Here is a 27,545-nt window from a genome sequence, read left to right on the forward strand (position 1 = left end):
AAGGTTGTGCAATGATCATCGTTACTTAATTCCAAATATTTTTATCACCCCCCAGAAGAAACCACATACCCATTACCATTACTTCCCTTTTCCTCCCTGATGCTGGTAATCACTAATCTAGTATCTTTATGGCTTTGCTTATCTTGGGCATTTTATGTAATAGAAATCATACAATTTGTGACTGTATGAGTTCATTTTCATACTGCTATGAAGAAATGCCCTAGACTGGGTTATTTATAAAGAAAAGGAGGTTTAATAGACTCACAGTTCCACATGGCTGGAGAGGCCTCACAATCAAGGCAGAAGGCGAAGGAGGAGCAAAGGCACGGCTTACATGGCAGCAGGCAAGAGAGCGTGTGCAGGGGAACTGCCCTTTTTAAAACCATCAGATCTCGTGAGACTTACTCACTATGTTGAGAACAGCACAGGAGAACCCACCCCCATGATTCAGTTACCTCCCACCAGGTCCCTCCCATGACATGTGGGGATTATGGGAGAGCTACAATTCAAGATGAGATTTGGGTGGGGACATAGCCAAACTATATCAGTGACGTTTTCTGACTGGTTTCTTTCACAGTATAATGTTTTCAAGTTTCATTTATATTGTAGCATGTATAGTTACTTTAACCATTTTTAATGGCTGACTAGTATTTGCAATGAATATAACATATTTTATTTATCCATCTATTAGTTGGTGGCCATTTGGCTTGTGTCTACTATTTCACTGTTACAAACAGTGCTGCTGTGAATGTTCCTGTGCAAGTTTGTGTGTGAACTTATTTTTTAAATTCTTTTGGGTTTATACCTGGGAGCGTAACTACTGGGTCATGTGGCAATTCTTTTTTTTTTTTTTCGGGACAGAGTCTCGCTGTGTCACCCAGGCTGGAGTTCGGTGGCACGATCTCGGCTCACTGCAAGCTCCCCGGGTTCACGCTATTCTCCTGCCTCAGCCTCCGAGTAGCTGGGACTACTGGTGCCTGCAGCCATGCCTGGCTAATTTTTTGTATTTTTTAGTAGAGACGGGGTTTCATCATGTTAGCCAGGGTGGTCTCGATCTCCTGACCTTGTGATCCACCCACCTTGGCCTCCCAAAGTGCTGGGATTACAAGAGTGAGCCACTGTGCCCGGCTGACAATTCTATGTTTAACTTTTTGAGAATCGGTCAAGTGTTTTCCAAAACTATTGTACCATTTTATATTCCCACCAGAATTGTATTAGGGTATAGTTTTCCCATATCCTTGTCAACATTTGTTACTGTTTTTTGGATGATAACCATCCCAGTTAAGTGTGAAGTGGTATCTAATGGTTTTAATTTGAATTCCTGATGGCTAAGGATGTTGAACATATGTTGAACATCTTTTCATGTGGCTGTTGGCCATTTGTGTGTCTTTCTTGGACAGATGTCTATTCAAATCCTTTGTCCGTTTTTAAATTCGGTTCTTTTTTGTTGTTGAGTTATAGTAGTTCTTTTTTCTATATATTCTTTATATACAAGTTACATGATTTGCAAATCTTTTCTGCCATTCCATGGTTTATCTTTTTACTTTCTTCTCTTTTTCAGCACTAAAGTTTTTATTTTTATTTTTTGAGTTGGGGGTCTTACTCTGTCACCCAGGCTGGAGTGCAGTGGAGCAATCATGGCTCACTGCAGCCGTGCTCTTCGTGTGCTCAAGCAGTCCTCCTACCTCAGCCTCCTGAGTAGCTGGGACCACAGGCATGTGCCACCATACTTGTTAATTTTTTTATTTTTTGTAAAGATGGGGTTTCATCATGTTGCCCAGGCTGGTCTCAAACTCCTGGGCTCAAGCAATCCTCCTATCTTGGCCACCCAAAGTGTTGGGATTACAGGCATGAGCCACCATGCCCAGCCTTGTTTTTAATTGTGATGAAGTTCAATTTATCAATTATTTTTTGTTGCCTATGCTATTGTTATATCCAAGAAACTATGGCCTAATCTGAGGTCATGAAGATATGCTTCCTTTTCCTTTAAGAGTTATATAGTTTTAGCTCTTACAGTCTATGATTCATTTCATTTTCAATTAATTTTTTTTATCTAGTGTGAAGTAGTTATTTACCTTCATTCTTTTGTATGTGGATAACCAGTTGTCCCAGCACCATTTGTTGAAAAGGCTATACTTTTCCCTTGGTACTTTGGTTGAAAATTAATTTCTCATAAATATGAGAATTTATTTCTGGACTCCTTCTCTCTCTCTTTCTCTCTTTTTTTTTTTGAGACAGTTTTGCTGTCACCTAGGCTGGAATGTAGTGGCGTGGTCATGGCTCACTGCAGCTTTGAACTCACAAGCTCAATGGTCCTCCCGCCCCAGCTTCCTGAGTAGCTGCAACTACAGGCATGCACCACTGTGCCTGGCTAAGTTTTTGAAGAGACAGGGTCTCACTGTGTTGCCCAGGCCACTGCACTTGGCCTGTTTCTGGACTTTTAGTTCTATTCCATTAATCTATATGTCTATCCCTATGCGAACAGCATACTGTCTTGATTACTGTAGTTTTGTAATAAGTTTTGAATGTGATAAATTAGAACTTTCCAACTTCGTTCTTTTTCAGGATTGTATTGGCTATTCTTTCAATGTGTATTTAAGATCAGCTTGTCAATTTTTTGCCAAAACAACAACAACAAAAACCACAGATGGGATTTTGATAGAGATTGATCTACAGATTCAACACAATTTGGAGAGTATTACCATTTCTCAATATATTATTCCATATTCTTCCATTTATTTAGGTTTTCTTTAATTTCTTTCAACTGGGTTTTCTGGTTTTCAGTGTACAAGTCCTGGACTTCTTTAGTTAAAAACTTCTCCTGGCTGGGCACGGTGGCTCACACCTGTAATTTCAGCACTTTGGGAGGCTGAGGTGGGCGGATAACAAGGTCAGGAGTTTGAGACCAGCCTGGCCAATATGGTGAAACCCTGTCTCTACTAGAAATACAAAAATTAGCTGGGTGTGGTGGGGTGCACCTGTAGTCCCAGCTACTCAGGAGGCTGAGGCAGAAGAATTGCTTGAACCCAGGAGACAGAGATTGCAGTGAGTTGAGATCGTGCCACTGCACTCCAGCCTGGGTGACACAGTGAGGCTCCATCTCAAAAAAAAAAAAAAAAAAGTTTCCTGAGTATCCTTTTTGGCTCCATTGTAAATGATTCTTTTCTTTATTTCATTTTCAGATTGTTCATTGCTAGTATGTAGAAACATGATTGATTTTTGTATTAGTGATCTTATATTCTCCAACCTTGCTGAACTTTATTAGTTCTAACTTTTTTGGTGTGTGGATTCCTTAGGATAATTCCTTAGGTCTGCTAAGAGAGACAACATCATCCTTTCATTCTTCCTTTCCAGTCTGGAGGCCTTTTATTTGTTTTTTTTGTTTTTTTTTTTGTTTTTTTTTTTTGCCTAACTGCATTGGCTAGAACCTCTAGTAAAATGTTGACTAGGAGTGGAGAGAGTAGGCATCTTGTCTTATTCCTGATCTTAGGGGAAATGCATTCAGTCTTATACCATTAAGTATGATTTTTAACTGTGGGGTTTTTCTAGATGCCCTTTACCAATTTGAGAAAGGTTCCCTTCTATTCCTAGGTTGTTGAGTGTTTTTATCATGAAAAAGTCTGGGATTTTGTCAGTGCTTTTTCTGTGTCAGTTGTGATATCATATGTTTCTTTTTTTCCTCCTTTAGTCTGTTAACATTGAATATTACACTGATGGATCTTTCTCATATGCTAAACCAATGCACATTTTTGAAATGAATCCCACATGCTCTTGGTTTATAATCATTTTTATCCTTCAATTTGTTTGGCAGAATTTACCATCTTTGTGGGAAGTTTTCTGGTTACTAATTCAATCTTTTTAGTTTTTAAAATTTATCTTTGGTTCAGTTTCAGCAGTTTGTATCTTTCTAGTAATTTGTTCATTTCTTCTAGGTTATTTAATTTTCAATTATTCATAGTATTCATACTAATCTTCTTTTTTATTTCTGTGAGGTTGTTAATGATGTTTCTTATTTCTTTCCTAATTTTAATAATTTGAGTCTTCCTTTCTTGGTAAGTCTAGCTTGTAGTCTAGTTTATTGAATTTTGTTAATCTTTTCAAAGAATCAGTATATTATTTGAGTAATTTTCTTTATTCTTTTTCTCTTTTGTATTTCATTTATTCCTACTCTAATCTTTATATTTCTTTCATTGTGCTTGCTTTGGGCTTAGTTTGCCCTTATGTTTCTACATTCTTAAGGTGGATAGTCAGGTTATTGATTTGATATTTTTCTTCTTTTTTAATATAAGTGATTACGGGTATACATTTTTCTCTAATCACTGCTTTAGCTGCATTTCATATGCTTATGTTTTCATTTTCATTCATCTTATTTTCTAATGACTCTTGTGATTCCTTTTGACCCACTGATGATTTTTGAATGTGTTGTTTAATTTCAATATATTTGTGAATTTCCTTGTCTTTTTGGTTTCTCATTTTATTCCATTATGATCACAGAATGTATTTTATATGGTTTCAGTTCTTTTTAAATGTACTGAGGCTTATTTTAATACTTAACATCTGTTATCCTTGAGAGTGTGGCTGAGCATGTGAAATGAAAGATGAGCTTTGAGAAGAATGTGTATTCTGCTGTTGTCGGGTATTATTCTAGAAATGTTTATTAAATCTACTTGGTTGATGGTGATGTTCAGTTTATCTTTTTCCTTTTCTGCCTTGTTCTATATTGAAGATGGGAAAATCTTTAACTGTTGAAATCTCTAACTACTATCGTCTTGAATTATTTATTTCTCCCTTCAATTGTGGCAGTTTTCCCTCATGTGCTTTGGAGTTCTGTTGTTAGGTGCATATATGTTTATGATTGTTAATTCTTCTAGATTGACACTTTTATCATTATTAAATGTCCTTTCTCGTCTCTAGTAACTATTTTTTGTCTTAAATTCTGTTTTGACTATTATTATAGCTATTCTTCTTTTCTTCTGGGTACAGTTAACATGGCGTATTAGGCCATTTTCATGCTGCTAATAAAGACATACCCAACACTGGGCAATTTACAAAAAAGGTTTATAATGGACTTACAGTTCCACATGGCTGGGGAAGCCTCACAGTCATAGTGGAAGGCAAGCAGGAGCAAGTCATGTCTTAATGGATGGCAGCAGGCAAAGAGAGCTTGTGCAGGAAGACCCCTCATTTTAAAAACCATCAGATCTCATGAGACTTATTCACTATCAGGAGAACAGTGATAATAAAACTATCACGGAAAAGACCTGCCTCCATGATTCAATTACCACCCACCTGGTCCCTCCCACAACATGTGGGAATTCCCGGTGAGATTTGGGTGGGGACACAGCCAAACCATATCACAGAGCGTATCATTTTTTCATCCTTGTAGTTTCAATCTATTTGTATCTTTGAATCCTTGTAAATAGCATATGGTTGTGTCAGGTCTTTTATGCATTCTTTTGATTTCTGCCTTTGGATTAGGGTGTTTAATTCACCTACATTTAATGTAATTACTAAAAGGTAGACTACATATCTGCTATTGCTGTTTGCTTTCTATGTTCCTCATAGTATTTTTTTTTTTTTTTTTTTTGGTGCCTGTATTACTTCATTACTGCCTTCTTTTATATTAAATGCAGATTTTCTAGGGTAGCATTTAAATTCCCTTGTACCTTCTTTCACTAAATTTTTCCCGGGTGTTTTCTTCATCTGTGCTTTGGGGAGTATAATAAATATCTGAATTTATGAAATCTAATTTGGATGAATAACAATGTAACTTCAGTAGTGTACAAAATCTTTGTCATTATATAGCTTTATTGTGTCCCCGCTTTTGTGCCATTATTGTCTCATCTTTATACTCTTAAAGCCCGTCAGTAGAGTTTTAGTCTAGTTGAGGACTCCTTATATAAGATGAGTCATTTTTCTTTTGCTGCTTTCCAAGGTTCTTTATCTTTGGCTTTCACCAGTTTTACTATGGTGTGCCTGGGTATGGGTCTCTGAGTTTATCCTTTTAGGAATTCATTGAGCTTACTTAGGATTTATGTTTTTCATCAAATTTGGGGAGTTTTGGGTCATTATTTCTTCAAATATTCTCTCTCCTTTATTCTGTCATCTCATCAATGACTTCAGTAATTTGTATGTCAAGACACTTGATGGTGTTTCCTGGTTCTTTTAGGCTCTGTTTATTTTACTTTTTTTTTTTTTTTTTGGTCAGACTAAGATATCACAATTGACATGTCTTAAAGTTCACTGCTTTTTTATTTTCCTGGTTCAAATCTGCTGTTGAACGCCTCTACTAAATTTTTCTTTTGATTTATTATACTTTTCAACTCCCAAATTTCTATTTGCTTTTTTTTTTTAATTTTTTAATTTCTTTATTGATATTCTCTATTTGATGAGGCATTGTTCTCATACTGTCCTTCCATACTTTATACATGATTTCTTTTAGTCGTTTGAACATATTTATGATAGCTTATTGAATTTTTTTTTTTTTTTACTTAGTCTAATGTCTGAGCTTTTAAGGACAATTTCTACTGACTACTCTTTTTGCTTGTGTATAGGCTATACTTTGTTGTTTCTTTGCTTGTCCTGTGATTTTTTTTATTGAAAACTGGGCATCTTAAATGATGTGGCAGCTCCACACCACTGACACCCCGTCCTCAGGGTTTTGTGTTGTTGCTATTTGTTGTTGTTGCTGTTTTTGTTGTTGTTGTTTTTGTTGTTCAGGGAGTTTCCTATACTGCTATCAAGTTTGTGTTCTTTATTGTAATTGCTACTGAAGTATTCATAATTTAGCTTATTGGTCAGCTAATGATAAGACAGAGATTTTCTTAAACACTTTGAACCACTAAGTCCCTCAGCCTTTGCTAATGGCCTCTGGGTGTGTGTTTGGGTATACCTTCAATGCTTTGGCAGGCAGTTTACAACTCTGTCCTAGCCTTCACTTCCTGCTTACGTAGAGCTTCAAGATTAGCTGGAGGTAAGAGATTAGACCCTGTTCATTTCTTTCTTGAGCATAGTCACAGCTCTTATGTGCTTGACCTTGTGGAGTCCCAGGAATATTCTAGAGCTTATTGAAGTCTCCTAAGGGCATCTTCTTCCCCAGTTTTTCCTTTTAAGCTTTTTAGTTAGCCTCTTTTCATTCCCAGTTGGTAATACTGTCTTCAGCAGTTATGATGATAAACATTTGCTAGTTTTTATTCACTGTTTTTAGTAAATACCTTGGCTGGCTATAAGGCTGTCTATATCATGAACCAAGTCAGGCTATATAAAGACAAGAGCTGATAATGCAGCTTTCCTGTGAGCCCCCAGACAGGTCAGACTTTTTGGGAACTCCAGACCTGTTCTGTCCTCTCCAGTGGCTGCTAGGCTGCTGTTTTTCACAGCTATTGTAGATGTGAGGCTGTGGGTTTCCAAGGCTACCACAGAGCAAGAGAGAGGGGGATGGGATTAGGGCAAATGGAAACATCACAAAGCTGGCTATTTTTGCCAAGATTCAGCCATTGTTCTTGAATAAATGTGCCTTGAATTTTTGCAACTCTTTATTTCATTTGCAGAATTGTGAAAAAGTTGATTTTGAAGATTTTTGTCAGTGTTTTTCTTGCTTTTATGGATGAGTATATTTTTAGAGTTCCTAGAAATGCTTCCAATTAATATTAACTTTGTAAACTTTATTATGGGCATTTTCCAACCTACACGAAAGAACAGTTAATACTGATATGACCTCCCCATGTGCCTTCATTCAGCTTCAATATTACTTACCTACATTTGCCAACCTCTCCTTAGCTATCTACTCATTTCTTTTTACCCCCTGGAATATCCCAGATGTTGGATTTTAGCTATGTTTTATTTATGATTTTTTTGGTAAACAACATTAATGTGGATGAGGATGTTTTGCTGAAGCTTTGTTGCGGCTTCAAGGGAGGATGTGACCCATGGCTCTGGTGCTTCTGAACTAGTGGCCCTGTGCTTCCACATGCCCTGGGAGGGCTTAGTTCTTTACGCATTTTCTCTAGCTGAGCTGCCATGCAACTTTCAGTGGGATAGCTCATTGCAGTATCCTTTGGCCTTTACTTGATAAGCGTATCCTTTATTTAGTTCCTTTCTCCTCTTCTTGATCCTCCTCCATTTCTTTTTGCTCTTAACACAATCTCAAATATAAAGGGAAATTCAGGTTATTCACATACCTAGATGGATTTATTTGTTTGTTTATTTATTTATTTATTTCTGAGATGGAGTCTTTCTTTGTCGCCAGGCTAGAGTGCAGTGGCATGATCTCGGCTCACTGCAACCTCTGCCTCCCGGGTTCAGGTGATTCTCCTGTCTCAGCCTCCCAAGTAGCTGGGACTATAGACATACTCCACTATGCCTAGCTAATTTTTGTATTTTTAGTAGAGACGGGGTTTCACCATATTGACCAGGATGGTCTTGATCTCTTGACGTCGTGATCTGCCCACCTTGGCCTCCCAAAGTGCTGGGATTACAGGCGTGAGCCACTGTGCCTGGCCGAATTTATTTTTAATTATCAGAAATGAAAACAAAATAAAAAAGAAACTTCTTATAAATTATCAGACTCTATAGGATTGACTTAGATTAAAACATTTAAATCATTCCTAGTAGTTGATGAAGGTATGTGTGTTTGTGGATGTGTTAGCTGGTACAGCCTTTCAGGAGAGCCATTTCATGATAGCTATCAAAAATACAAATTTTGACTTAAGAATTCTTCTCTAAGAATGTATCCTACCAACAGTATTTTGCAGTTCTGAAAAAGTAATAAATATATACGTATGTGTGCGTGTGTGCGTGTTTGTGTTTAAGAAATGTTTTTGGAAATAACCCAAATGCCTATCAATAGCTGTTAAGTGGAAGGATGTCTAAGATACATTGCCAGTGATAAAATTTTAAATTGTGGGACAGTAAGATACACTGTTAATGGAAAAAGTTAAGTAATAAAACAGCATTTATATCATGATCCAAATTATATGTGAAAAATTAAATTGCCTGTGTCAGTTTAGAATTGTGTTAGGTTTCTGGTAATAGACTAGAAAGAAAAGTTGCTTAACCAAGTCAGGAGTTTAGTTTTCTCCCCCTCGCTGCCTGGAGGTAGGCTGTCTTGGGCTGGTATGTCAGTGTCCTGATGTTCTTGGGAACCCAGATATCTGTCTTAATGTTCTACCATCCTGACTAATGATTTCCATTCTCAAGATTACCTCGTGGTTCAAGACGTCCACACTAGCCTTCAAGTCCTTATTGCAGTTAGGAAGAATAAGGAAAGACAGCAAGTAGGACCTCTTCCCACCAATTCCATCTATTTAAGCAGCCTTCCTAGAAATCCAACACAAAACTTCTGTTTTTAATCTTATTGACTAGTACTTAATCACTGTGACTACCCATAGCTGCAAAAATGGTAGAGAAGTGCAGTCATTTATCCTGGATGTTGTCAGGGTCCCAATGCTCGGAAGGAAAGGGATAATGGGTGGTGAGGGTAGATGTAGCAGTGTCTGTCACTATGTAAGTATGCTTGCGTGTGGTGGCACAGTATATTTCTGAAAGGATGCACAAGAGCTGTTAGCCACTGGGCACTCTGCAGGGTAGAGTGGGAGGAGGGATGTGGAGGTCAGAGCAGAGCTTCTGCGTTTACCTTGTACTCATCTGTGCTGTTGGATGTTTTCCATGAGTATGATTTGCTTTGATAATAATAGAGACAAAAAACAAACGAACCCCAAACCTATGGTTTGTTAAGAAAAATCTCAGAGCCTTGCAATACATCTTACAATCACTAGTTTACCATAGTTTAATTGTTAATATATTTCTTGGTGGCAGTAAAACAATATAATAACTCTTTAAAAATGCATTAAGAATGAACCTGAATTGTCCAGGTTTAGGAATAATTCTCCAAGAAGGAAGTGGGATCGATGCATTTTGAGATTTTTTTTGGTTTGATGATTGTGGTATTCTGTGATTTTTGCATTTATGAGGTAAGACTGACCTGTGAAATATATTCTTAATACTCAGGCCTCCCAGCAGCAATTGTTAAGTATTTTTAACTAATGATGAGCCTGGGTGTCATTGAGAAATCACTCTTTTTAAAGTTTTACCGACAGTTGGAAGTAGTAAAAAACAAAGCGTAAAAATGTGTATTTCATTGATACGTTCCTCTGTATATTCACAAAAATGTATGTATATAGGCTGACCGAAACTAATCATCTGACATAGTCATAACATTTTATCAGCTTAATGAGGGCTTTTGGAATTTATATGTAACAATTTTGCTGGGAATTGTTTTCTCATTCAGTTAATATGCTTTTACGTTTTTAATAGATCCATCATTTCCTACAGCCCCATGTTTAGTACAAGCTATTAATATGGTTTTCAGGTTTCCATTTTAATGGGCAGTCTTTTGTACCTCTCTACCTGATTTCTTTAAAACAAATTACTTTTAACCATTTGTTCAGTGGTGCTCAAATGGATTAAAAGTAACTTTGTCTTTATCAGCTGGGTCCTCACAGTATTCATAGGGCATGTGTGAGTACAGGGTACTGAGTTGTTATGTTACAGATAAAATAAATGGGTATGTTCCTTACTCCTTAGGAAGTTAATATCTATAATAAACAGCAACCTAGTCAAGGATAAGTGAAGCCGAAGTAACCTCTCTGGCTGGGAATCCCAACATCTCATTAAGTTTAATAGTCATTTGTATGATTATGTCCACATGAGGGTATGCCTCCCTGTGTCTTTCCTGATAGATATGCAACATTTGCCTTCCGTTTCTGGCCATGTTCTTTTACAGCTGGAAGAAACCACACAGAGTCTTTGTCACAGTTCTTATCTTTTTTGGAATTGTGGACTTTCTTGAGAATCTGATAAAATGTATGGAGCCTCCATAGCAAAATAAATGAGTGTATATAAAAAATTTGCATATATGTTTACAGGGTTGCTGGACCATTTAAACCCAGCTATAGGGAAGTCGTGATCCAAATAAGCTTCTCCTTTGTAGATGAATAAACTGAAAGCTAGAGAGATTTTTTGTCATTTTTTCAGTTGGTAGAGCTAGCTCTTAATCTGATGCTTTTATACAGATTTCCAAGATTCTTGCTGTGACTTAAAAGTCTCTAAAATGCAATGTGATGTGGTCAACATCATGTTGAATACTTTACCAATGAATATATATTCTAGCAAAAGACCTTCCTCAATGAGATTATTCAGAGATGGAAAACCAGAATCAATGAATATTCTCTCAAGTCTTGGTGCAAATTAAAGCCTTGTGACTGCAGCATCCTTGTAATCTAAAAATAGCAGTAGAAAGAAGAAAAGAACATGTTTTCTGTGCATGGTGTGTGGCTGATCTCACCCTTTAGTGGTTTGGGGGCTCTAGGCCTCCTCCCTGCCTGTTTCTTCAGCCTCATCACACAATCCTCTTTCTATGTCTTACTCTACTGAAGTGTTGGCAGCCTCCAACAACCTCCTCTAGTCCAAGTTCTACCATCATACCATTTCCTTCCTTATCTAATATCCACAGAGTATCTAGTGTCTGTTGCAAACCAGGTATCTAGGATGAAGCAGTACAACCCAAGCTGCCCAGTGATGGCACACACTGCAAAAATATGAATTTGCAATCACAGAGTAGAACTGGGAGAATCTGATTCTTCTATTTTTATTTTTGCTGCTTTTGAATGACTGTAATGTGGCACCATTAATTTTTTTTTTTTCCTCTTCCTTGGCAGCATCTCTTGGGCAGTCAACAGCAGTCTTCTGTCCAGCTCTGGGTCTCCTTTGGCCGGAAGCCCATGCGAGCAGCCCAGTTTGTCACAAGACATCCTATTAATGTGAGTGGCGTCTGCTTGAGGTTGGGAAGAAGTGTCATTGTCTTTACGCAGAGGTCAGAGGAAGGGTGTTGCAGGCATGGCCTGCTGGAGTGGATATTTTATGGAGCCTCCCTGAAGTCACTTTCTAGAGAGGTCTCTAGAGAGAGCAGTTACACTTTGGCCATTGTGGGCTGTATTTCCCACTTCACTGAAGCAGAGCTGAAGGAGAGTCTTAGTTTGCTTTAAGTGGAGCAGCACTGGCAGAGAGAGGTTGGAGCCAGAGTCAGTGCCATCTGAGCAATGTGCCAGTACTGAAGCAATGGGAAGTTTGTGCATGATAGGAATTTTTTTTATTGAGAACCTGCTGTATTGCTTGCAAGGGGTGAGTTCCAACAGGGGATAGGATTTGGGTCCCACCTTTTAGAAACAGGTTGGAGAGACTATGAACTGAGCAGCAGAAGAAACTACACATAAGCAAGTGCTTACATATGCAGCTTTATAACATGAAGATGGATAGGAAAAATCTGCATGGGATGGGGTCATTAGAGGAGTTGCCACAGAGAGGAGGTCACAGTGAAATGTCTTGACACTGGCAGTTGGCTTGATGAAAGGTAAGTAGCTCACTTACTTACCTTCCACCAAACGAATGGGATCATATGGAGAACCGTCTTGCCAGTTCTTTGCTAGTTTCTATGGATTCTGCCTTCCTTTGGTCACCTTAGGGAAAATAAAGCGAAATGCATTAATCCGTATTGTACTTTGCACGAATGAAAGGTCTCATGGGAAAATGAGGGAGACATTATTAACAGAAGGAGGTTTGTAGGTCATTTGTGCAGTGCAGTGGCCCGTTATTTTGTGCCCCGTTTGCCAGTAAGGGGCCCGCTAAGCTGCAGATCCGCCTCAGGTTCTCCAAAGGGAAAGTCGCCAAAGCTTCTTTGCCAAGGTTAGGGAGCTTCCTGTGGGCTTTAGGCCCACATTCGTCACTAGGACATTTGAAAGTCATTGCTTCCGTGTGTATAGAAAAAGCCCACAGGGCAAATTGGTTTTTTGACATATCTTTTTTGACTTCTGATTCCAAAGGAATATTACATCGCAGATGCCTCCGAGGACCAGGTGTTTGTGTGTGTCAGCCACAGTAACAACCGTACCAATTTATACATCTCAGAGGCAGAGGGGCTGAAGTTCTCCCTGTCCTTGGAGAACGTGCTCTATTACAGCCCAGGAGGGGCCGGCAGTGACACCTTGGTGAGGTAAGGAGACCGTGAGTCCTTCTGCCTTGTTAGGCCAAGACAACCATTAGCTTCTCTCTGGTTCAGTGGTTTGCAGCATTAGCTGTACACGTGGGTTCACCCGGGCAGTTTTGGAAATCCAGTGTCTGGCTCACGTGCCCAGGGATCACCGTGGGATGGGTTTGGGGTGTGGCCAGGTTATGAGGATTTTAAGAAGCACCCTAGGTGATTCTTATGTGCAGCCAAGTCTGGAAACTACAGTTCTAGGTAACATTTAGGGTCAGAGCTACTGTGTTAATCAATCCCTTGAGCTCCTTTTGTTCAGTGTTCTGGTTTTGTGGTTTCTGAGCATTGAAAAACAGCACTTGGAAAATATCAAGTCAGTGAGAGCTGGCATATGCGGCGAGTGGATCAAGTTAATTGATGTCATTACTCTTTTTTTTTTTTTTTTTTTATAGAGATAATTGCAGTGTTTTGTAAGGAAAGGCACCAACGTCATTGATCCTTTATCTGTAAATCATGTGTTTAGAGCTGTTTTGCAGTCCAGCAGTGAGCAGTATCTGAGCACCATACCCATCAAGGGGTGGTGGAGGACTTGGGAGTTTGGGAGGGATGAACTGGTTCTTAAGATCCTTTCAGGACCATTTATTCTGATTTGTCGTTTGACAACCAGACTTGTGTGACCTGTGTAGCTGTGGTTAGAGTCCCCTCTGCTCTTGGAAAGAGTCTCCTGCATGAAGCTGACTGGTCTGGGATGGGGTCTGGCTCTCCAGCCATGACAGCCAGGTCTGAGGGCATGCCTTTGTGCCCACTGTTTCTGGGCAATTCATTCCATTGTCAGTTTATTCACAAGTATGCTGCTGCTCTTTGCCAGACAGTATTCTAGGTATAGCCACAAAATAATGTATGAAGCAATAAAATATCAGAACAAAGTCCCTCTTCCATGGAGTTTATAGTCTAGTTGGGGAAGATAGAATATAAGCAAATATGTGATCTGCCTGGTAACATGTTGAAAAGAAAAATAGAGCAAGATCAGGGGACGGGGATTTGCAAGGGTGTTCCTTTATTCTACTGGCTGCTTCAGGAGGGGGACATTTAAGCAGGTGCCTGAGTTACATGAGGGAAGAAACCAGGCAGAACCCTGGGCGAGTAGCAGTGCAAGCAGGGCAGACAGAAAGCACAGTGATTCCGAGGCTGGACTGCACTGCTGTTTTAGAGCAGGGAGGGGGCCAGAGTGGCTGGAAGGGCTGAAGAGAGGGAGAGAGAAGGAAGAAACAGGACTTAAGAGAGCAGGGCTCAGATCCTATAGGGCCTTCAGGGGCTTGTGAAGAACTTTGTTTTTTTCTTTTTTGTTGTTTTTATTTGTTTGTTTGTTTGTTTTTGAGATGTAGTCTCGCTCTGTCGCCCAGGCTGGAATGCAGTGGCATGATTTTGGGTCACTGCAGCCTCTGCTTCCTGGGTTCAAGTGATTCTCTTGCCTCAGCCTCAAAAGTAGCTGGGATTACAGGCGTGTGCCACCAGGCCAGGCTAATTTTTATATTTTTAGTAGAGACAGTACCATGTTGGCCAGGCTGATCTCAAACTCCTGACCTCAAGTGATCTGCCTGCCTTGGACTCCCAAAGTACTGGGATTACAGGTATGAGCCACCACACTCAATCCTGTTTTTTCCTTCTAAATGAGATGGAAGGTTTAGACCGGGAGATGGACATGATCTGATTTAACCTTTTATTTTTTTTCCACTAAAAAATTGTGAATTGCATTATGTAATGAAAAGAATGTAAAACATAAATGGATAGTGTTATAAATAATTATAAGTGAGCCCTCATGTGGCTTATCTTTTACAAAAGTTATCCTCAATGCTGTGTGGGAATTTGACTACTGTAGGGGACAAAGGCAGGAACAGGAAGACTAGTTGTGAAAGGATTGCAGAGATACAGGCCAGTAGGGATGGATGTTGGCTGAACCCAGGGTGGTGGCACTAGAGATGCTGGAAATGGTCAGACCCTAAATATATTTTTAAAGTAGAGCCAGTGGGATTTGTTGATGGATGGGAACGAGGGGTGTGAAAGAAGGAGGAGTCAGGGGACTGCTGCTGCTTCACCTGAGCTGCCTGTAAAGAGATGGCCACACGGGGAGTCAGGGAGACCTGGGGCAGGGGCAGTATTAGGGGGAGACCATGAGCTTGGTTTGGGACTTACCTGGTTGGAGAGGCCTATTGGATATCCACGTGCCCAGCTTTCTACCTCATCTCTGATGGTGCTTTTCCACTTCCTGTTTCTTCTCTTTGGGAGGTGCTGTCATCTTTTATTCCTTTCCTCCCCTGACACAGACTCATGGATTAATTATTATTTAATGTGTTATAAACCATTCCTGCCTGATTCATTTTGATGCTCAGCTTGTCCTGGTTTGGTCAGTGGCAGATCCTACCTCCTTCAGGCTGGCTTGTCATTTTTTATTGAAAAAATTATTTATTGACTGGGCGTGGTGGCTCACGCCTGTAATCCCAGCACTTTGGGAGGCCAAAGTGGGTGGGTCAGGAGGTCAGGAGATCGAGACCGTCTTGGCTAACATGGTAAAACCCCATCTCTACTAAATATGCAAAAATTAGCCGGGTGTGGTGGCACGTGCCTGTAGTCCCAGCTACTCAGGAGGCTGAGGCAGGAGAAATGCTTGAACCCAGGAAGCAGAGGATCCTGTGAGCCAAGATCGCACTACTGCACTCCAGCCTGGGGGCGACAGAGCGAGACTCCGTCTCAAAAAAATACATATTATTTATTGAGGTGAAATGTATGTAACATCAGCTTAATCACTTTAAAGTGGGAATTCGGTGTCATTCGATACATTTACAATCTTGCGCCATTGCCACCTCTGTTTAATTTCATGGCCTTCTCATTTCTCCAAAAGAAAACCCCATGCCCATTAAGCCGCTTCTCTCCACTATCCCCTTCTCCCAGCCCCTGGCAGCTGTCAGTCTGATTTCTGTCTCTGTGGATTTTTCCCTATTTTACAGGGTGTTTCATATAAATGGAATCATACAATAATATGTGACCTTCCGTGTCTGGCTTCTTTCACTTAGCATAATGTTTTCAGGGTTCATCCAGGGGTACCATAGATCAGTGCCTCATTCATTTTAATGGTGAATAATAGTCTCCTTTTTAAAATAATTAAAATAGTGACTGACTATCCCTCAGACCTTTCACTGATGCTTTCCTCTTTCTTTTTTCACCATTAAAAGCCCCTGGCTATGAAATGGAAAAGTCACAGCTTGCTAAATATTTTCTTGTCTTCCACATGTGTCAGATATTCAGGGTGAATGTTTCATGCTGGGACAGAGTATGAGCCAGAAGCCAGAGCGATGGCCCTTTGCAGAGTTATGAAGGCCTCCCCTCCTTGCCTGAGCTCACAGTCCAGTGAAGAAACTGGAAATAGATTCACGTCAAGAGTCATAGACCAACGTCCTACTCAGTTTTCTCATTCTTCTCAGATTTTATCCGAGGACTAGAGAGGTTCCGTTGTACTCAGCTGAGTGACATTTTGTCATCTGCATCTCGATCTCAGCCGGATGAAATGGGATAAAGGTGAATTAGCACATCACGTGGGCAGGCTGGTTTAGAGTAAACTGGTGTGTGAAATGAGCAAGTCTTTGAACTGAATAGGAAAGGATGGTGTGTGGGAACTGCTTCTGATTTACTTAGAGAAATGGAGAAAGAGCTCTTTCTAGGGAATGACCCTGGCCCTGGTGGGATGTGCCAGGTGGGAGTCTCATGGAAAGCACTAGCTAGATGTTGGATGCTTTGGAGGAACTAATGGCTGAGGAGATGTCAGGCCCGCGGGTCACCTTAGGGAGGGGCACGGGCCCAGTTGGTGGGGGTATTGCCAGGGTGTGGATTCTGCACTGAGCGGGGCTGTAGGGGACCTGGTGAGCTTCCTGGTAAGCCTTGGCCCTGGGTACTCTGGGAAGAAGGGGAGAAGTGCCTGGGGGAGGGCCAGTGAGGATAAAATAGAAGAAAGTGGACTCTCAGAGAAAGTACTTAGGGTGGGGCAAATTGTTGCAGGGCAGGTCAAGTGGGGGAAAGAAAAGGATGGGCTGGGACTCCTGGTGGAGGAGCATGTGAGATGCAGGAAGACAGGCTTCTGCTTAGAAGTAAAAGATAAAACTCCAGGAATCCGACTCAGGAAAGAAACAGGGCTCATCTAAACGAGGGAAACTCAGACCTCCCAGATACGTAGAAGAAGCCCATAACTGGCGGGATGACAGTTTATGATGATAACCCCCAGAGAGGTAGAGCAGAGGTCAACAGAGAAGGAGGGAAAGAGACCTTCAGCTGGTTCCTAAGAAGCCCCTGAAAAATAACTGAACTAGACCGAAGGAAACCGCATGTCAGAGAATTTGGTCTCAACTCCAGCATTTCGTTCAGCGTTGTGCTCAGTCCCTCAGCCTGAAGCAGCTTTGGTGGGGCTCCTATTGTTCCTTTTCCTGCCTCAGAGGTTGTCTTTTGGGTCTTTCTGTCTGATGTGGCAGGGCAGTCATCCAACTGAAGAGATTGTGTGGAGACGGGTGACGGAGGGCAGCGTTTCTCTGCTTTATTGTGTAGCCAGTGGCTCAGAACCCCTGAAATAAAGGGCAAGCTTCCAGTCTTTTTTCTTTTTTTTTCTTTTTCTTTTTCTTTTTCTTTTTTTTTTTGAGATGGAGTCTTGCTCTGTCACCCAGGCTGGAGTGCAGTGACACGATCTTGGCTCACTGCAACCTCTGCCTCCTGGGTTCAGGCTATTCTGCCTCAGCCTCCCAAGTAGCTGGGACTACAGGCATGTGCCACCACACCCAGCTAATTTTTGTATTTTCAATAGAGACAGGGTTTCACTGTGTTGGCCAGGATGATCTCGATCCCTTGACCTTGTGATCCCCCCATCCTCGGCCTCCCAAAGTGCTGGGATTACAGACATGAGCCACCTCACTCAGCTAAGCTTCCAGTCTTAACAGCCACGTATGAACCCTGGTTACAGTTTCTCAGAAATCTGCTCTATTTGTAATGCTTGTATCATTTTAGCGTAAAACCACTTTCCTGTGGCATCAGGGTATCAGCATAGTAGATAAAGCCTGGGAAGGCCGTATTCTCTTAAGAATATAATCCCAAGCTTTCTAGAGCCATCCTTGCTGTATGTACAATTTCTTCAGGAAGGAGTCGACAGGTTCTGCTGAGCTTCCTGACAGAAGACCCTGTGGGCTTCTATCTGATCAGAGTGTTGGATAATTAGATTGTAAGTACCTGGAGAGGGGCTATGTAACCCTGAGCTATGTTCCTACAGATTGGGTTGAATTTTAAGCCTCAGCACTGTTATTAGTGTCTTGTAGGTCTGACTTAATGATTTCTGTTTTTGAAGGCTCACTGGAGGATTTGGAGTCAATTTCGATAGTGATGTAATAGATGTGACTCTTACGTCAACTTTTGTATGTTATATTCATCATTCTAAACCCCCTGTTAGGAATTGTTGATCAGATAAGCCTTTTGGCCCTAAAAGTTGAAAAGAAACAAAGTTTTTAAAATAGCAAATTATCTGGCTGGGCATGGTGGCTCATGCCTGTAATCCCAGCACTTTGGGAGGCCGAGGCAGGTGGATCACTTGAGCTAAGGAGTTCGAGACCAGCCTCGGCAACATGGCGAAACCCCATCTCTAGCAAAAAATTAAAAAATTAGCTGGGCGTAGTGGCACACACCTGTAGTCCCAGGTACTTGGGAGGCTAAGGTAGGAGGATCATTGAGGATCATCTGAGTCTGGGAGGTTGAGGCTGCAGTGAACCGTGATCATACCACTGCACTCCTGCCTGGGCAGCAGTAAGACCCCGTCTCCAAAAAAAAAAAAGGAATGAAGTACTAACAATGTGCTATAACGTGGATGAACCTTGAAAGCATTATGCTAAGTGAAAGTAACCAGATACAAAAGACCGCATATTGTAGATTCCATTTATATAAAATATCCAGATAGGCCAATTCATAAACACATGGAGCAGATGAGTGGTTTCCAGGGCTTGGGAAGGGAAGAGGAAATGGAGAGTGACTGCCTGTGGGTATGAGGTTTCCTTTTGGAATGATGAAATGTTCTGGAACTAGAGAGTAATGATAGTTGCCCAACATTGTGAATGTGCTTAATGCCACAAAATTACGTACTTTTAAATGGTCAAATTTTATGTTATTTATAATAACAAGCAAATACCAATTCAGGTTCATAGCTGCTTATTTTCATATTGTAGGTATTTTGCAAATGAGCCATTTGCGGACTTCCACCGAGTGGAAGGATTGCAAGGAGTCTACATTGCTACTCTGATTAATGGTTCTATGAATGAGGAGAACATGAGATCGGTCATCACCTTTGACAAAGGGGGAACCTGGGAATTTCTTCAGGCTCCAGCCTTCACGGGATATGGAGAGAAAATCAATTGTGAGGTATTGATGTTTTAATCTTGTTTTGCTTTTTAATATAAGGGAAAGAGCCCTACTCTATGGTAGTTTCCTATGTCTAGTATTTATTGAAAAAATACAGTACACATAGTATTCTATTAATATCACATGGAGCAGACTTTTTTCTGTGTTGCTACATTTGGAGTTCCCAAACTCTGCTCCAAGGACTCACTACCACTTCTGGGCAGAAGCAACTCAGGAAAAAAAAAAAAAAGGTAGTATTCACTTTTAGTACTACTTGTTTAGTGAGACCATTACTTGGTCTTTTGGATTTTTGAATTTTGTTTGTCCATGGTGGGCTATGCGGACACCCCCCTGTATGATATATCTGTGGCCCTTGGGAACGTTTCTTTGAATTTACTTCTTGGTTTTTCTTCTCTATTTAGCAATGGGTCTTTGCTTACCACATCAAATCTAATTTTGGAAAGAGACAGCCTATAAATAGATACAGACAAATATCTGGGTGCTTCCTCCTCCCTTAGTAGTGTCTTCTACAGTATCGTGGTGAGATCCTGGGGTGGTTGGAACTTGGGTGTTTTTGAGTGTGCTATGGGGGTCAGACTTTAGTTAAATCGAATTAATGGAATCACTCAAATTCAGCTTTTTGTTTCCCTGACTGAGCAGTTTATTTATGAACTACAGGACAGTTCATCAGCTTTCAGTTTCTTCTTCTGAGTTTAGGTGGTGGAAGGAATGCATAGGAAATGGATAAGTCTATTACCTGAGGATAACAGGAACTCTTCAATGAATAGACTTCCTTGCAGGCAGAAAAGCATGAGTCACAAAGAGGAGTGAGCAAATAAATATTTCTTTGACACTCAGCCTAATTTGTTCCAGTTTTCATTGGTCAAACTGAGACTCTAGCCAGACAGATACTTGTTAGAGATCCTTTTGTGACAAAAATAAGTAGCAAGTCATCCAGCAAACCTTGCTACCATTTTTACCTGACCATAACCACATAAGTACATAGTTCTCCTGTGCAGAACCCTGGCTACATCTGAGTAACACTGAACAAGCTCTTTCTGACCAGGAGAACTGAATGTGACCATATGGCAAAAGGCGTTGTCCTGATTGCTTGCAGAGCTACTAAAATCCAGACATGAGTGATCGGAGGCCAGACTGAACACTTGAAGCCTTGCGCTGTATACGTACACCTTGGTGCAAATGTAAAATACATAGCAAAAAATTTAATGCCTATCCTTTGGTTTTTATATCGTATTGATACTGTACATCAGGGGAGCTTATCCGTGAGACTTAGGCCTTCTGATTCTTGATCTTTCTTATGACAGAATTGCTGGAATCATATTTGAAATACATCTCTGACTTAGAAAGTGTATATGGCAAAATCATTTCATTTCTCTTTAGTTCTGAGTCACTTGAGAGGATCTCTGAGTGATAGGATGAGATGATGACTTTCCCATCTACTTGAGATGACACTGATTTCTAATTGTTATTCCCTGAGAGTCTCAGAAGGCCTTTCTAAGTTGTGATTGTTCTCTTCTTCTATGGGACATTTATGTGGGTCCAGATGATCCTCTCTGTCTGGGGAGTGTGGGGACAGCCGGGCCGTGAGTCTGGTTTCCCCTGGGCCAGGCCTCCTTGCTCCGTGTCAGCTGCAGTGCCTTCACACAGGCCACAGAGTTTACAGGGAGGGCTAGGCATGGTATCACGTGCTGACACTGCCTGAAACTTTGGTTGTATAGCTTTCCCAGGGCTGTTCCCTTCATCTGGCTCAGCGCCTCAGTCAGCTCCTGAACCTCCAGCTCCGGAGAATGCCCATCCTGTCCAAGGAGTCGGCTCCGGGCCTCATCATCGCCACTGGTAAGTGTGCCTTACCTGTTCTCACAAGGGTTTCGGCTGTCTGGTGATAAGCAGCCAGATGCAGAGCGATCACCCACCACCTCCCCAGCAGTAACCACTCTTCGTGGTTTGAAGGCATTCTTAGTTGCTAGATACTACTCAGAATTTCTGGCTGGGCAAGGTAATTATCTGACATACTCTTGAAATTAAAAATAATTATTTCTCTTGCGTTTTAGGTTCAGTGGGAAAGAACTTGGCTAGCAAGACAAACGTGTACATCTCTAGCAGCGCTGGAGCCAGGTGGCGAGAGGTCAGCCCCTCCCCCAGCCCCCTCCCCTCCACCCTGGTTCCCGTTTGTGTGAGAATGCAGACTGTGTCTTGGCATTTCGGGGGCACAAATGGTCCATGGCAGAGACCAGTAATGCCAGATATGACTATAAAGTAAAGACAGGCACCTGAAGCCACTGATTTGTATCCACAGTTACTTTAAATTAAAAACAGACCTTTGCAAATGTGTGAATTTTACTAAACGTTCTAAGAATATGAGTTCTATGAGGGCAAAGACAATGTCTGTTTTACTGACTTCTTTATCCTTAGGACCTAAGAGTGCCTGGCATGGAGTGGGGGCTCAGGGCATATATGCTGCATGTATCAGCAAATTACAACGTAGTGGTATCAGCCCTGAAACCGGCTATTATTATTATTTTGTGTATTATTGACATTGAAATGAAGCCGGTCCTTGCTGGACTATGTTGTATGGGCACTTTCATCTCATTCTGTGCTATGGAAGTAGACTCTGTTTTTGCCTTAAGGTTGTATAACTAATATCGATCCTGATTATACCAATTCCTATGGCAGGGCTAGTTCTCTAATTCCAAAATGCTAATTCATCTTCATCTTTGGGCATTAGAGAATTTCCAAACTTATTAAAAACAAAACAAAACAAAACAAAATGTTGTTTCCAGCCTCCCATCACTGATTAAGGCCAAGGACGTGTGTTTGATCTCGTTCTGTAGGGGTTGCTTTCAGGGGTGACCCTCTAATTATGCTGGGAGCCACTAGGGTGAAACCCAGTAGATCCCTTGACAGGATGAGCACCTTGTCTTTGAGCAGCCATGCAGGCTGGGCAGCCTAAGCAGCATGTCAGGAGTGATGTGGAGTCCTCAGAAGAGCTAGCAGACATAGTTCCCATCCACATGGCGCTTTACTGGGAATGCACCGTGCTCACCTTGATATTTGAATAGGTAATATGTAAAGCAGTAATAAAAATACCAACATTCATTTGGCACCTCGCAGTTCACGGAGGCCTGTCACAAGCCTTCTCTCACTGTGGCAGGGCTTACCATCCCTCCCGAGGAGAGAGGTGAGGCTCAGACACCGTGTACTCTATGTGGCAAACACAAATACATGTTCAGATGAGGCAGGTTGTTAGGGCCATTGTGGTCAGAGTGCAGACAGTTTGAAGGAGAATTTTCAGGTTGTCCTTGTCCAGCTCCCAAGGGAAGATTAAGCAGCTGCCTCCCCTTTTCGTGGAGCTGGACGCTCCCTTTGAAATGGGGTATCCTCTTCTCTGCGCATAGGCCTGTGGTTTGTTTGTGCCTTCTGTTGGTGTAATCTGGGATTTGCACATCTGCAAGTGATTTCCTTCTGGGTAGAAAGCAGTGTCTTGTTCCTCCTCCAGTGAAGTGGTATCGTCTGGCGATTACTGGGGCAGCTGTCAGTGCCTCCCTCCACACAAGCCTTGTGCCTGCCAAGAAGCAGCCAGTGCATAAGACCTTATTTTGGGACATAGCAGAAAACTAACTGGGGGATGAAAAGATTGTGAGTTTATCTGTGTGAGTGGGCATCTGAGTCCCCATGGGCAGCCTTCACTTTAGAGGGACAATCTGGGCTGTGTGCGGGAGCAGGTGGTGGCAGAGGAAGAGACTGTAGTGGACAGAATGCTGCCTGGAGCACTGCTGATCGTAATTCTGGTTTTCTTTTCCTCCTAATTAGTTGTGCAAATTCTCTGATCCTCGGAATTCCTTTTTTGTGCTTTTTCCTTTTTAAAATAATTTTTATTTCTTTTATTTTTAGCTTTTTTCTTTATCAACTTCATTGAAGCAGATGAAGGTACAGTACACGGCACATATTTAAAGTGTACGGTTTGATCAGAATTAATTATGGTCACCACGATTAAGAAAACAAACATTTCCATCTGCAAATTCTCTGATCCTCAGAATCCCTTTTTTGTGCTTTGTTCTTTTTAAAATAATTTTTATTTCTTTTATTTTTAGCTTTTCTCTTTAACAACTTTACTGAAGCAGATCAGGGGATGGTACACTGCATGTATTTAACGTGTACAGTTTGATCAGAATTATGGTCACCACAGTTAAGATAACAAACATTTCCATCACCTTCCCCGAGGTATCTTTGTGCCCCTCGGCAATCTGTCCCATGCTCTACTCTTGTCCTTGTCTGCTTCTGTTGTTCATTGGCATTTTCTAGCATAGGTTATTCATTGACATTTTCTAGAATTTTGATAAGTGGACTCACACAGTGTATATATACTCTTTTTGCCTGGCTTCTGTCACACATCACGATGATTTTGAGTTTCATCCGAGTTGTTTCGTGTATCAGTTGTTCTTTCCTTTGCTGGTCGTATCCCATTGTAGGGATATATCATAATTTCTTTATTCATTCATCTGTTGATGAACATTCTAGCTTTGCTGATTACAAATATAGCTGTTATGAACATTCATGTGCATATTTTCTTCATTTCTCTAGGGTGAATACTTAGGAATGGAATAGCTAGGCAGCATGGTGGGTGTATATTTAACTTTTTAAAGAACTGCCAAATTATTGTCCCTTTTACATTTCCACCTAAACAGTATGTGAGAATTTTAATTGCTTCACATCTTTGCCAACACTTGGTATGATTAGTCTTTTTAATTTTAGACATTTTAATAAGCATGTGATAATATCTCATTGTAGTTGTAATTGGCATTTGCATAATTATTAATGATTCTTTTTGTGTGCTCATTGGCCATTTTAAAATATGGTTGTGAAGTATCTGCCCAAACCTTTTGCCTTTTTGAAAAAATTGGGTTGGTCCAGCACAGTGGCTCTGCCTATAATCCCAGCACTTTGGAAGGCTGAGGTAAGAGGATTGCTGGAGCCATGGGCAACATAGGGAGAGCTTGTCTTTACAAAAAATAAAAATAGCCAGGCATGGTGGTGCATGCCTGTAGTCCCAGCTACTCAGGAGGCTGAGATCAGAAGGTCACGTGAGCCCTGGTGGTTGAAGATGTAGTGAGCTGTAATTGTGCTGCATTCCAGCCTGGGCGGCAATGGAATGAGAGCCTGTCTCAATAAATATATAAATTTTAAAAACTAATTTTAATAATTGAGTTGTCTATCTTCTTTGAGTTGTAGGAGTGTTTTAAAAAATATGTTTTGGATTTAAGTCTTTTGTATGATGGTAGATACTCATTTTTTCCATATGGAGATCTAATTGATTTAGCACCATTTGTTGAAAACACTTCTCTCTCCCCCATTGAATTGCCTTGGTACCTGTTTGAAAATCAATTGGCCATATATGGGCCAATTTTAGGCCAATTGGGTCTATTTCCAGGACTTTATTCTGTTCCATTAATCTGTCTATCTTTTCACTAATACTAAATTCTCTTAATTTCCAAAGCCTTATAGTAAATGTTGAGATCAGATAGGGTAAGTCCTTCAACTTTGATCATTTTACAAATCATTTTCACTATTGTAAGTCCTTTGTATTTCCTGATACATTTTAGGATCACTTGTCAATTTCTATGAAATCTGCTGGGATTTTTATTATAATTGCCTTAAATTTATAGGATCAATTTCGAGGAGAATTGATGTGTTAATACTATTGAGTCTTCTGATCCATGAATACAGTATCTTTTTCCATTTCTTCTCTAATTTCTCTTAGTATTTTATAGTTTCCAGTGTAGAGGTCCTGTACATCTTTTATTAGCTTTATTCCTAGATATTTTTATTTTTATTTTTGGTATTACTGTAAATGGAATTTTATTTTCTAATTTTTGCTCTAGTATGTAAGAATACAATTGATTTTTATATATTAATCTTGTATTCTGTGACCTTGCCAAGGTAATTCATTAGTTCTAGTAGGTTTTTAGATTCTTTGTAAGCAATCATACCATTTGCAAAGAGTGGCAGTTTTATTTCTTCCTTTCTGATCTTAATGTCTTTTATTTCTTCTCTCATTCTTCCCTTCTTTCTTGTCCTTCTTTTTCTCTTCTTTCTTGTCCTTCTTTCTTCTTCTCTTTCCCTCCTTTCCTCCATTTTCTCCCTTCTGATTTCTTTCATTCTTCTTATCACAATGGCTAGGACCTCTATATAGTGTTGAATATGCCGAGACCAGCTCGGTCGGGGAGACCCTAACCCAGCAGTGCTAGAGGAATTAAAGACACACACGCAGAAATATAGAGGTGTGAAGTGGGAAATCAGGGGGTCTCACAGCCTTCAAAGCTGAAAGCCTGAAACAGAGAGTTACCCACGTATTTCTTAACAGCAAGCCAGTCATTAGCATTGTTTCTATAGATACTAGATTAACTAGAAATATCCCTTATGGGAAACGAAGGAATGGGCTGAAATAAAGGGATGGGTTTGGCTAGTTATCTGCAGCAGGAGCCTGTCCTTAAGGCACAGATCGCTCATGCTATTATTTGTGGTTTAAGAACGCCTTGAAGTGGTTTTCTGCCCTGGGTGGGCCAGGTGTTCCTTGCCCTCATTCCCGTAAACCCACAACCTTCCAGCGTGGGCGTTAGGACCATTATGAATATGTCACAGTGCTGCAGAGATTTTGTTTAAGGCCAGTTTTGGGGCCAGGATATGGCCAGATTTTGGGGGGCCTGTTACCAACAGAATAGAAACAGTGAAAGTGGGCATTCTTGTCTTGTTCTCTGTCTCTGGGGGAAACAATTCAGCCTTTTTACCATTAACTATGATGTTAGCAGCAGATTTCTTTGTCAACATTTGGGAAGTTCCCTATTATTACTAGTTGTTGAATATTTTTTTTTATCATAATCAGAGACTGGATTTCATCAAATGCTATTTTTACATTTATTAAAATGATTTTTTTCTATTACTATGATGTATTAAATATGACATTAATCAATTCTTGAATATTAAAACAACCTGGAATTTCTAGGACAAACTCTACTTGGTCATAATGCGTTATCCTTTTTATGTGCAGATAGGTTTGATTTGCTAATATTTTGTTAAAGATTTTTGCATTATTTGTGAGAGATACCTGTCTGTAATTTGTTTTTTTGTAAAATCTTAAAGTTTTGATATGAGGGTTTGGCTAGTATCACAAAACAAGCAGAGTGGTAAACCCCTCTTCCTCTTTTTTAGGACAAAGTTTGGTGTTATTTTTTCTTGAGTCATTCCCTAATGAAACTGTCCAGACATTGAGTTTTCTTTCTGGGAATATTTTTTGATAAGAGATTTAGTGTCTCTGGTTGATATAAGACTCTTCAGATTTTCTTCTTGTTTCAATTTTGATGAGTTGTGTGTTTCAGGAAATGTATCCCTTCACGTAAGTTGTGACATTGCTTGGCCTTAGTTATTAATGATATATTCTCTTTATCTTTTTATGTCTGCAGGATCTTTGGTGATGATTTCATCCCTGATATTGGTGATTTGTGTATTTTCTCTATTTTTCCTTAGTTTAGATGTTTCAGTACTGTTGATCTTTCCAAAGAATCTGCATTATCTCTGTTGATTTTCTATTGTCTGCTTTCTGTTTTGTTGGTTTTTTTCTTATTATTTTTTCCCTTATTTGTTTTGTTGTTCTTTTTGTAGCTTATTAAGATATAACCTTGGGTTATTGATTTTATATCTTCTTTTCTAATGTAAGCATCTAAAGCTGTAAGTTTTCCTTTAAATACTAATTTAGCTCTGTGCCACATATTCAGATATATTGTATTTTTAGTGTTTTTAAGTTCAGAGTGTATTTAATGTCCCCTTTTAAAACTGAGATACAGGCTGGGCATAGTGGCTGATGCCTGTAATCCCGGCACTTAGGGAGACCAAGGCAGGAGGATCACTTGAGGCCAGGAGTTCAAGACCTGCCCAGGCATCATAGTGAAACCTTGTCTCTACAAAAAATAAAAAAATTAGCCGGGCGTGCCTGTGATCCCAGCTACTCTGGAGGCTGAGGTGGGAGGCTCACTTGAGCCCAGGAGGTCAAGGCTGCAGTGAGCTGTGATTGTGTCAGTTC

At 40.4% G+C, this 27,545-nt stretch overlaps 1 protein-coding gene across 2 annotated transcripts in view; it reads left to right on the forward strand.

Moving 5' to 3' along the window:
- The window catches only part of SORL1 (sortilin related receptor 1), a 184,896-nt gene that overhangs the window by 50,355 nt on the left and 106,996 nt on the right, over window positions 1-27,545 (forward strand). For both annotated transcript variants that reach the window (XM_030917509.1, XM_010356463.2), the window contains exons 7-11: window positions 11,718-11,819; window positions 12,879-13,048; window positions 19,279-19,471; window positions 21,190-21,307; window positions 21,523-21,596. In XM_030917509.1, the coding sequence (XP_030773369.1) occupies window positions 11,718-11,819; window positions 12,879-13,048; window positions 19,279-19,471; window positions 21,190-21,307; window positions 21,523-21,596 (657 nt within the window). The remainder of the gene's footprint in view (window positions 1-11,717; window positions 11,820-12,878; window positions 13,049-19,278; window positions 19,472-21,189; window positions 21,308-21,522; window positions 21,597-27,545) is intronic.

This window comes from Rhinopithecus roxellana, chromosome 15 (assembly GCF_007565055.1).
Source record: "Rhinopithecus roxellana isolate Shanxi Qingling chromosome 15, ASM756505v1, whole genome shotgun sequence".
Lineage (NCBI taxonomy): Eukaryota > Metazoa > Chordata > Mammalia > Primates > Cercopithecidae > Rhinopithecus > Rhinopithecus roxellana.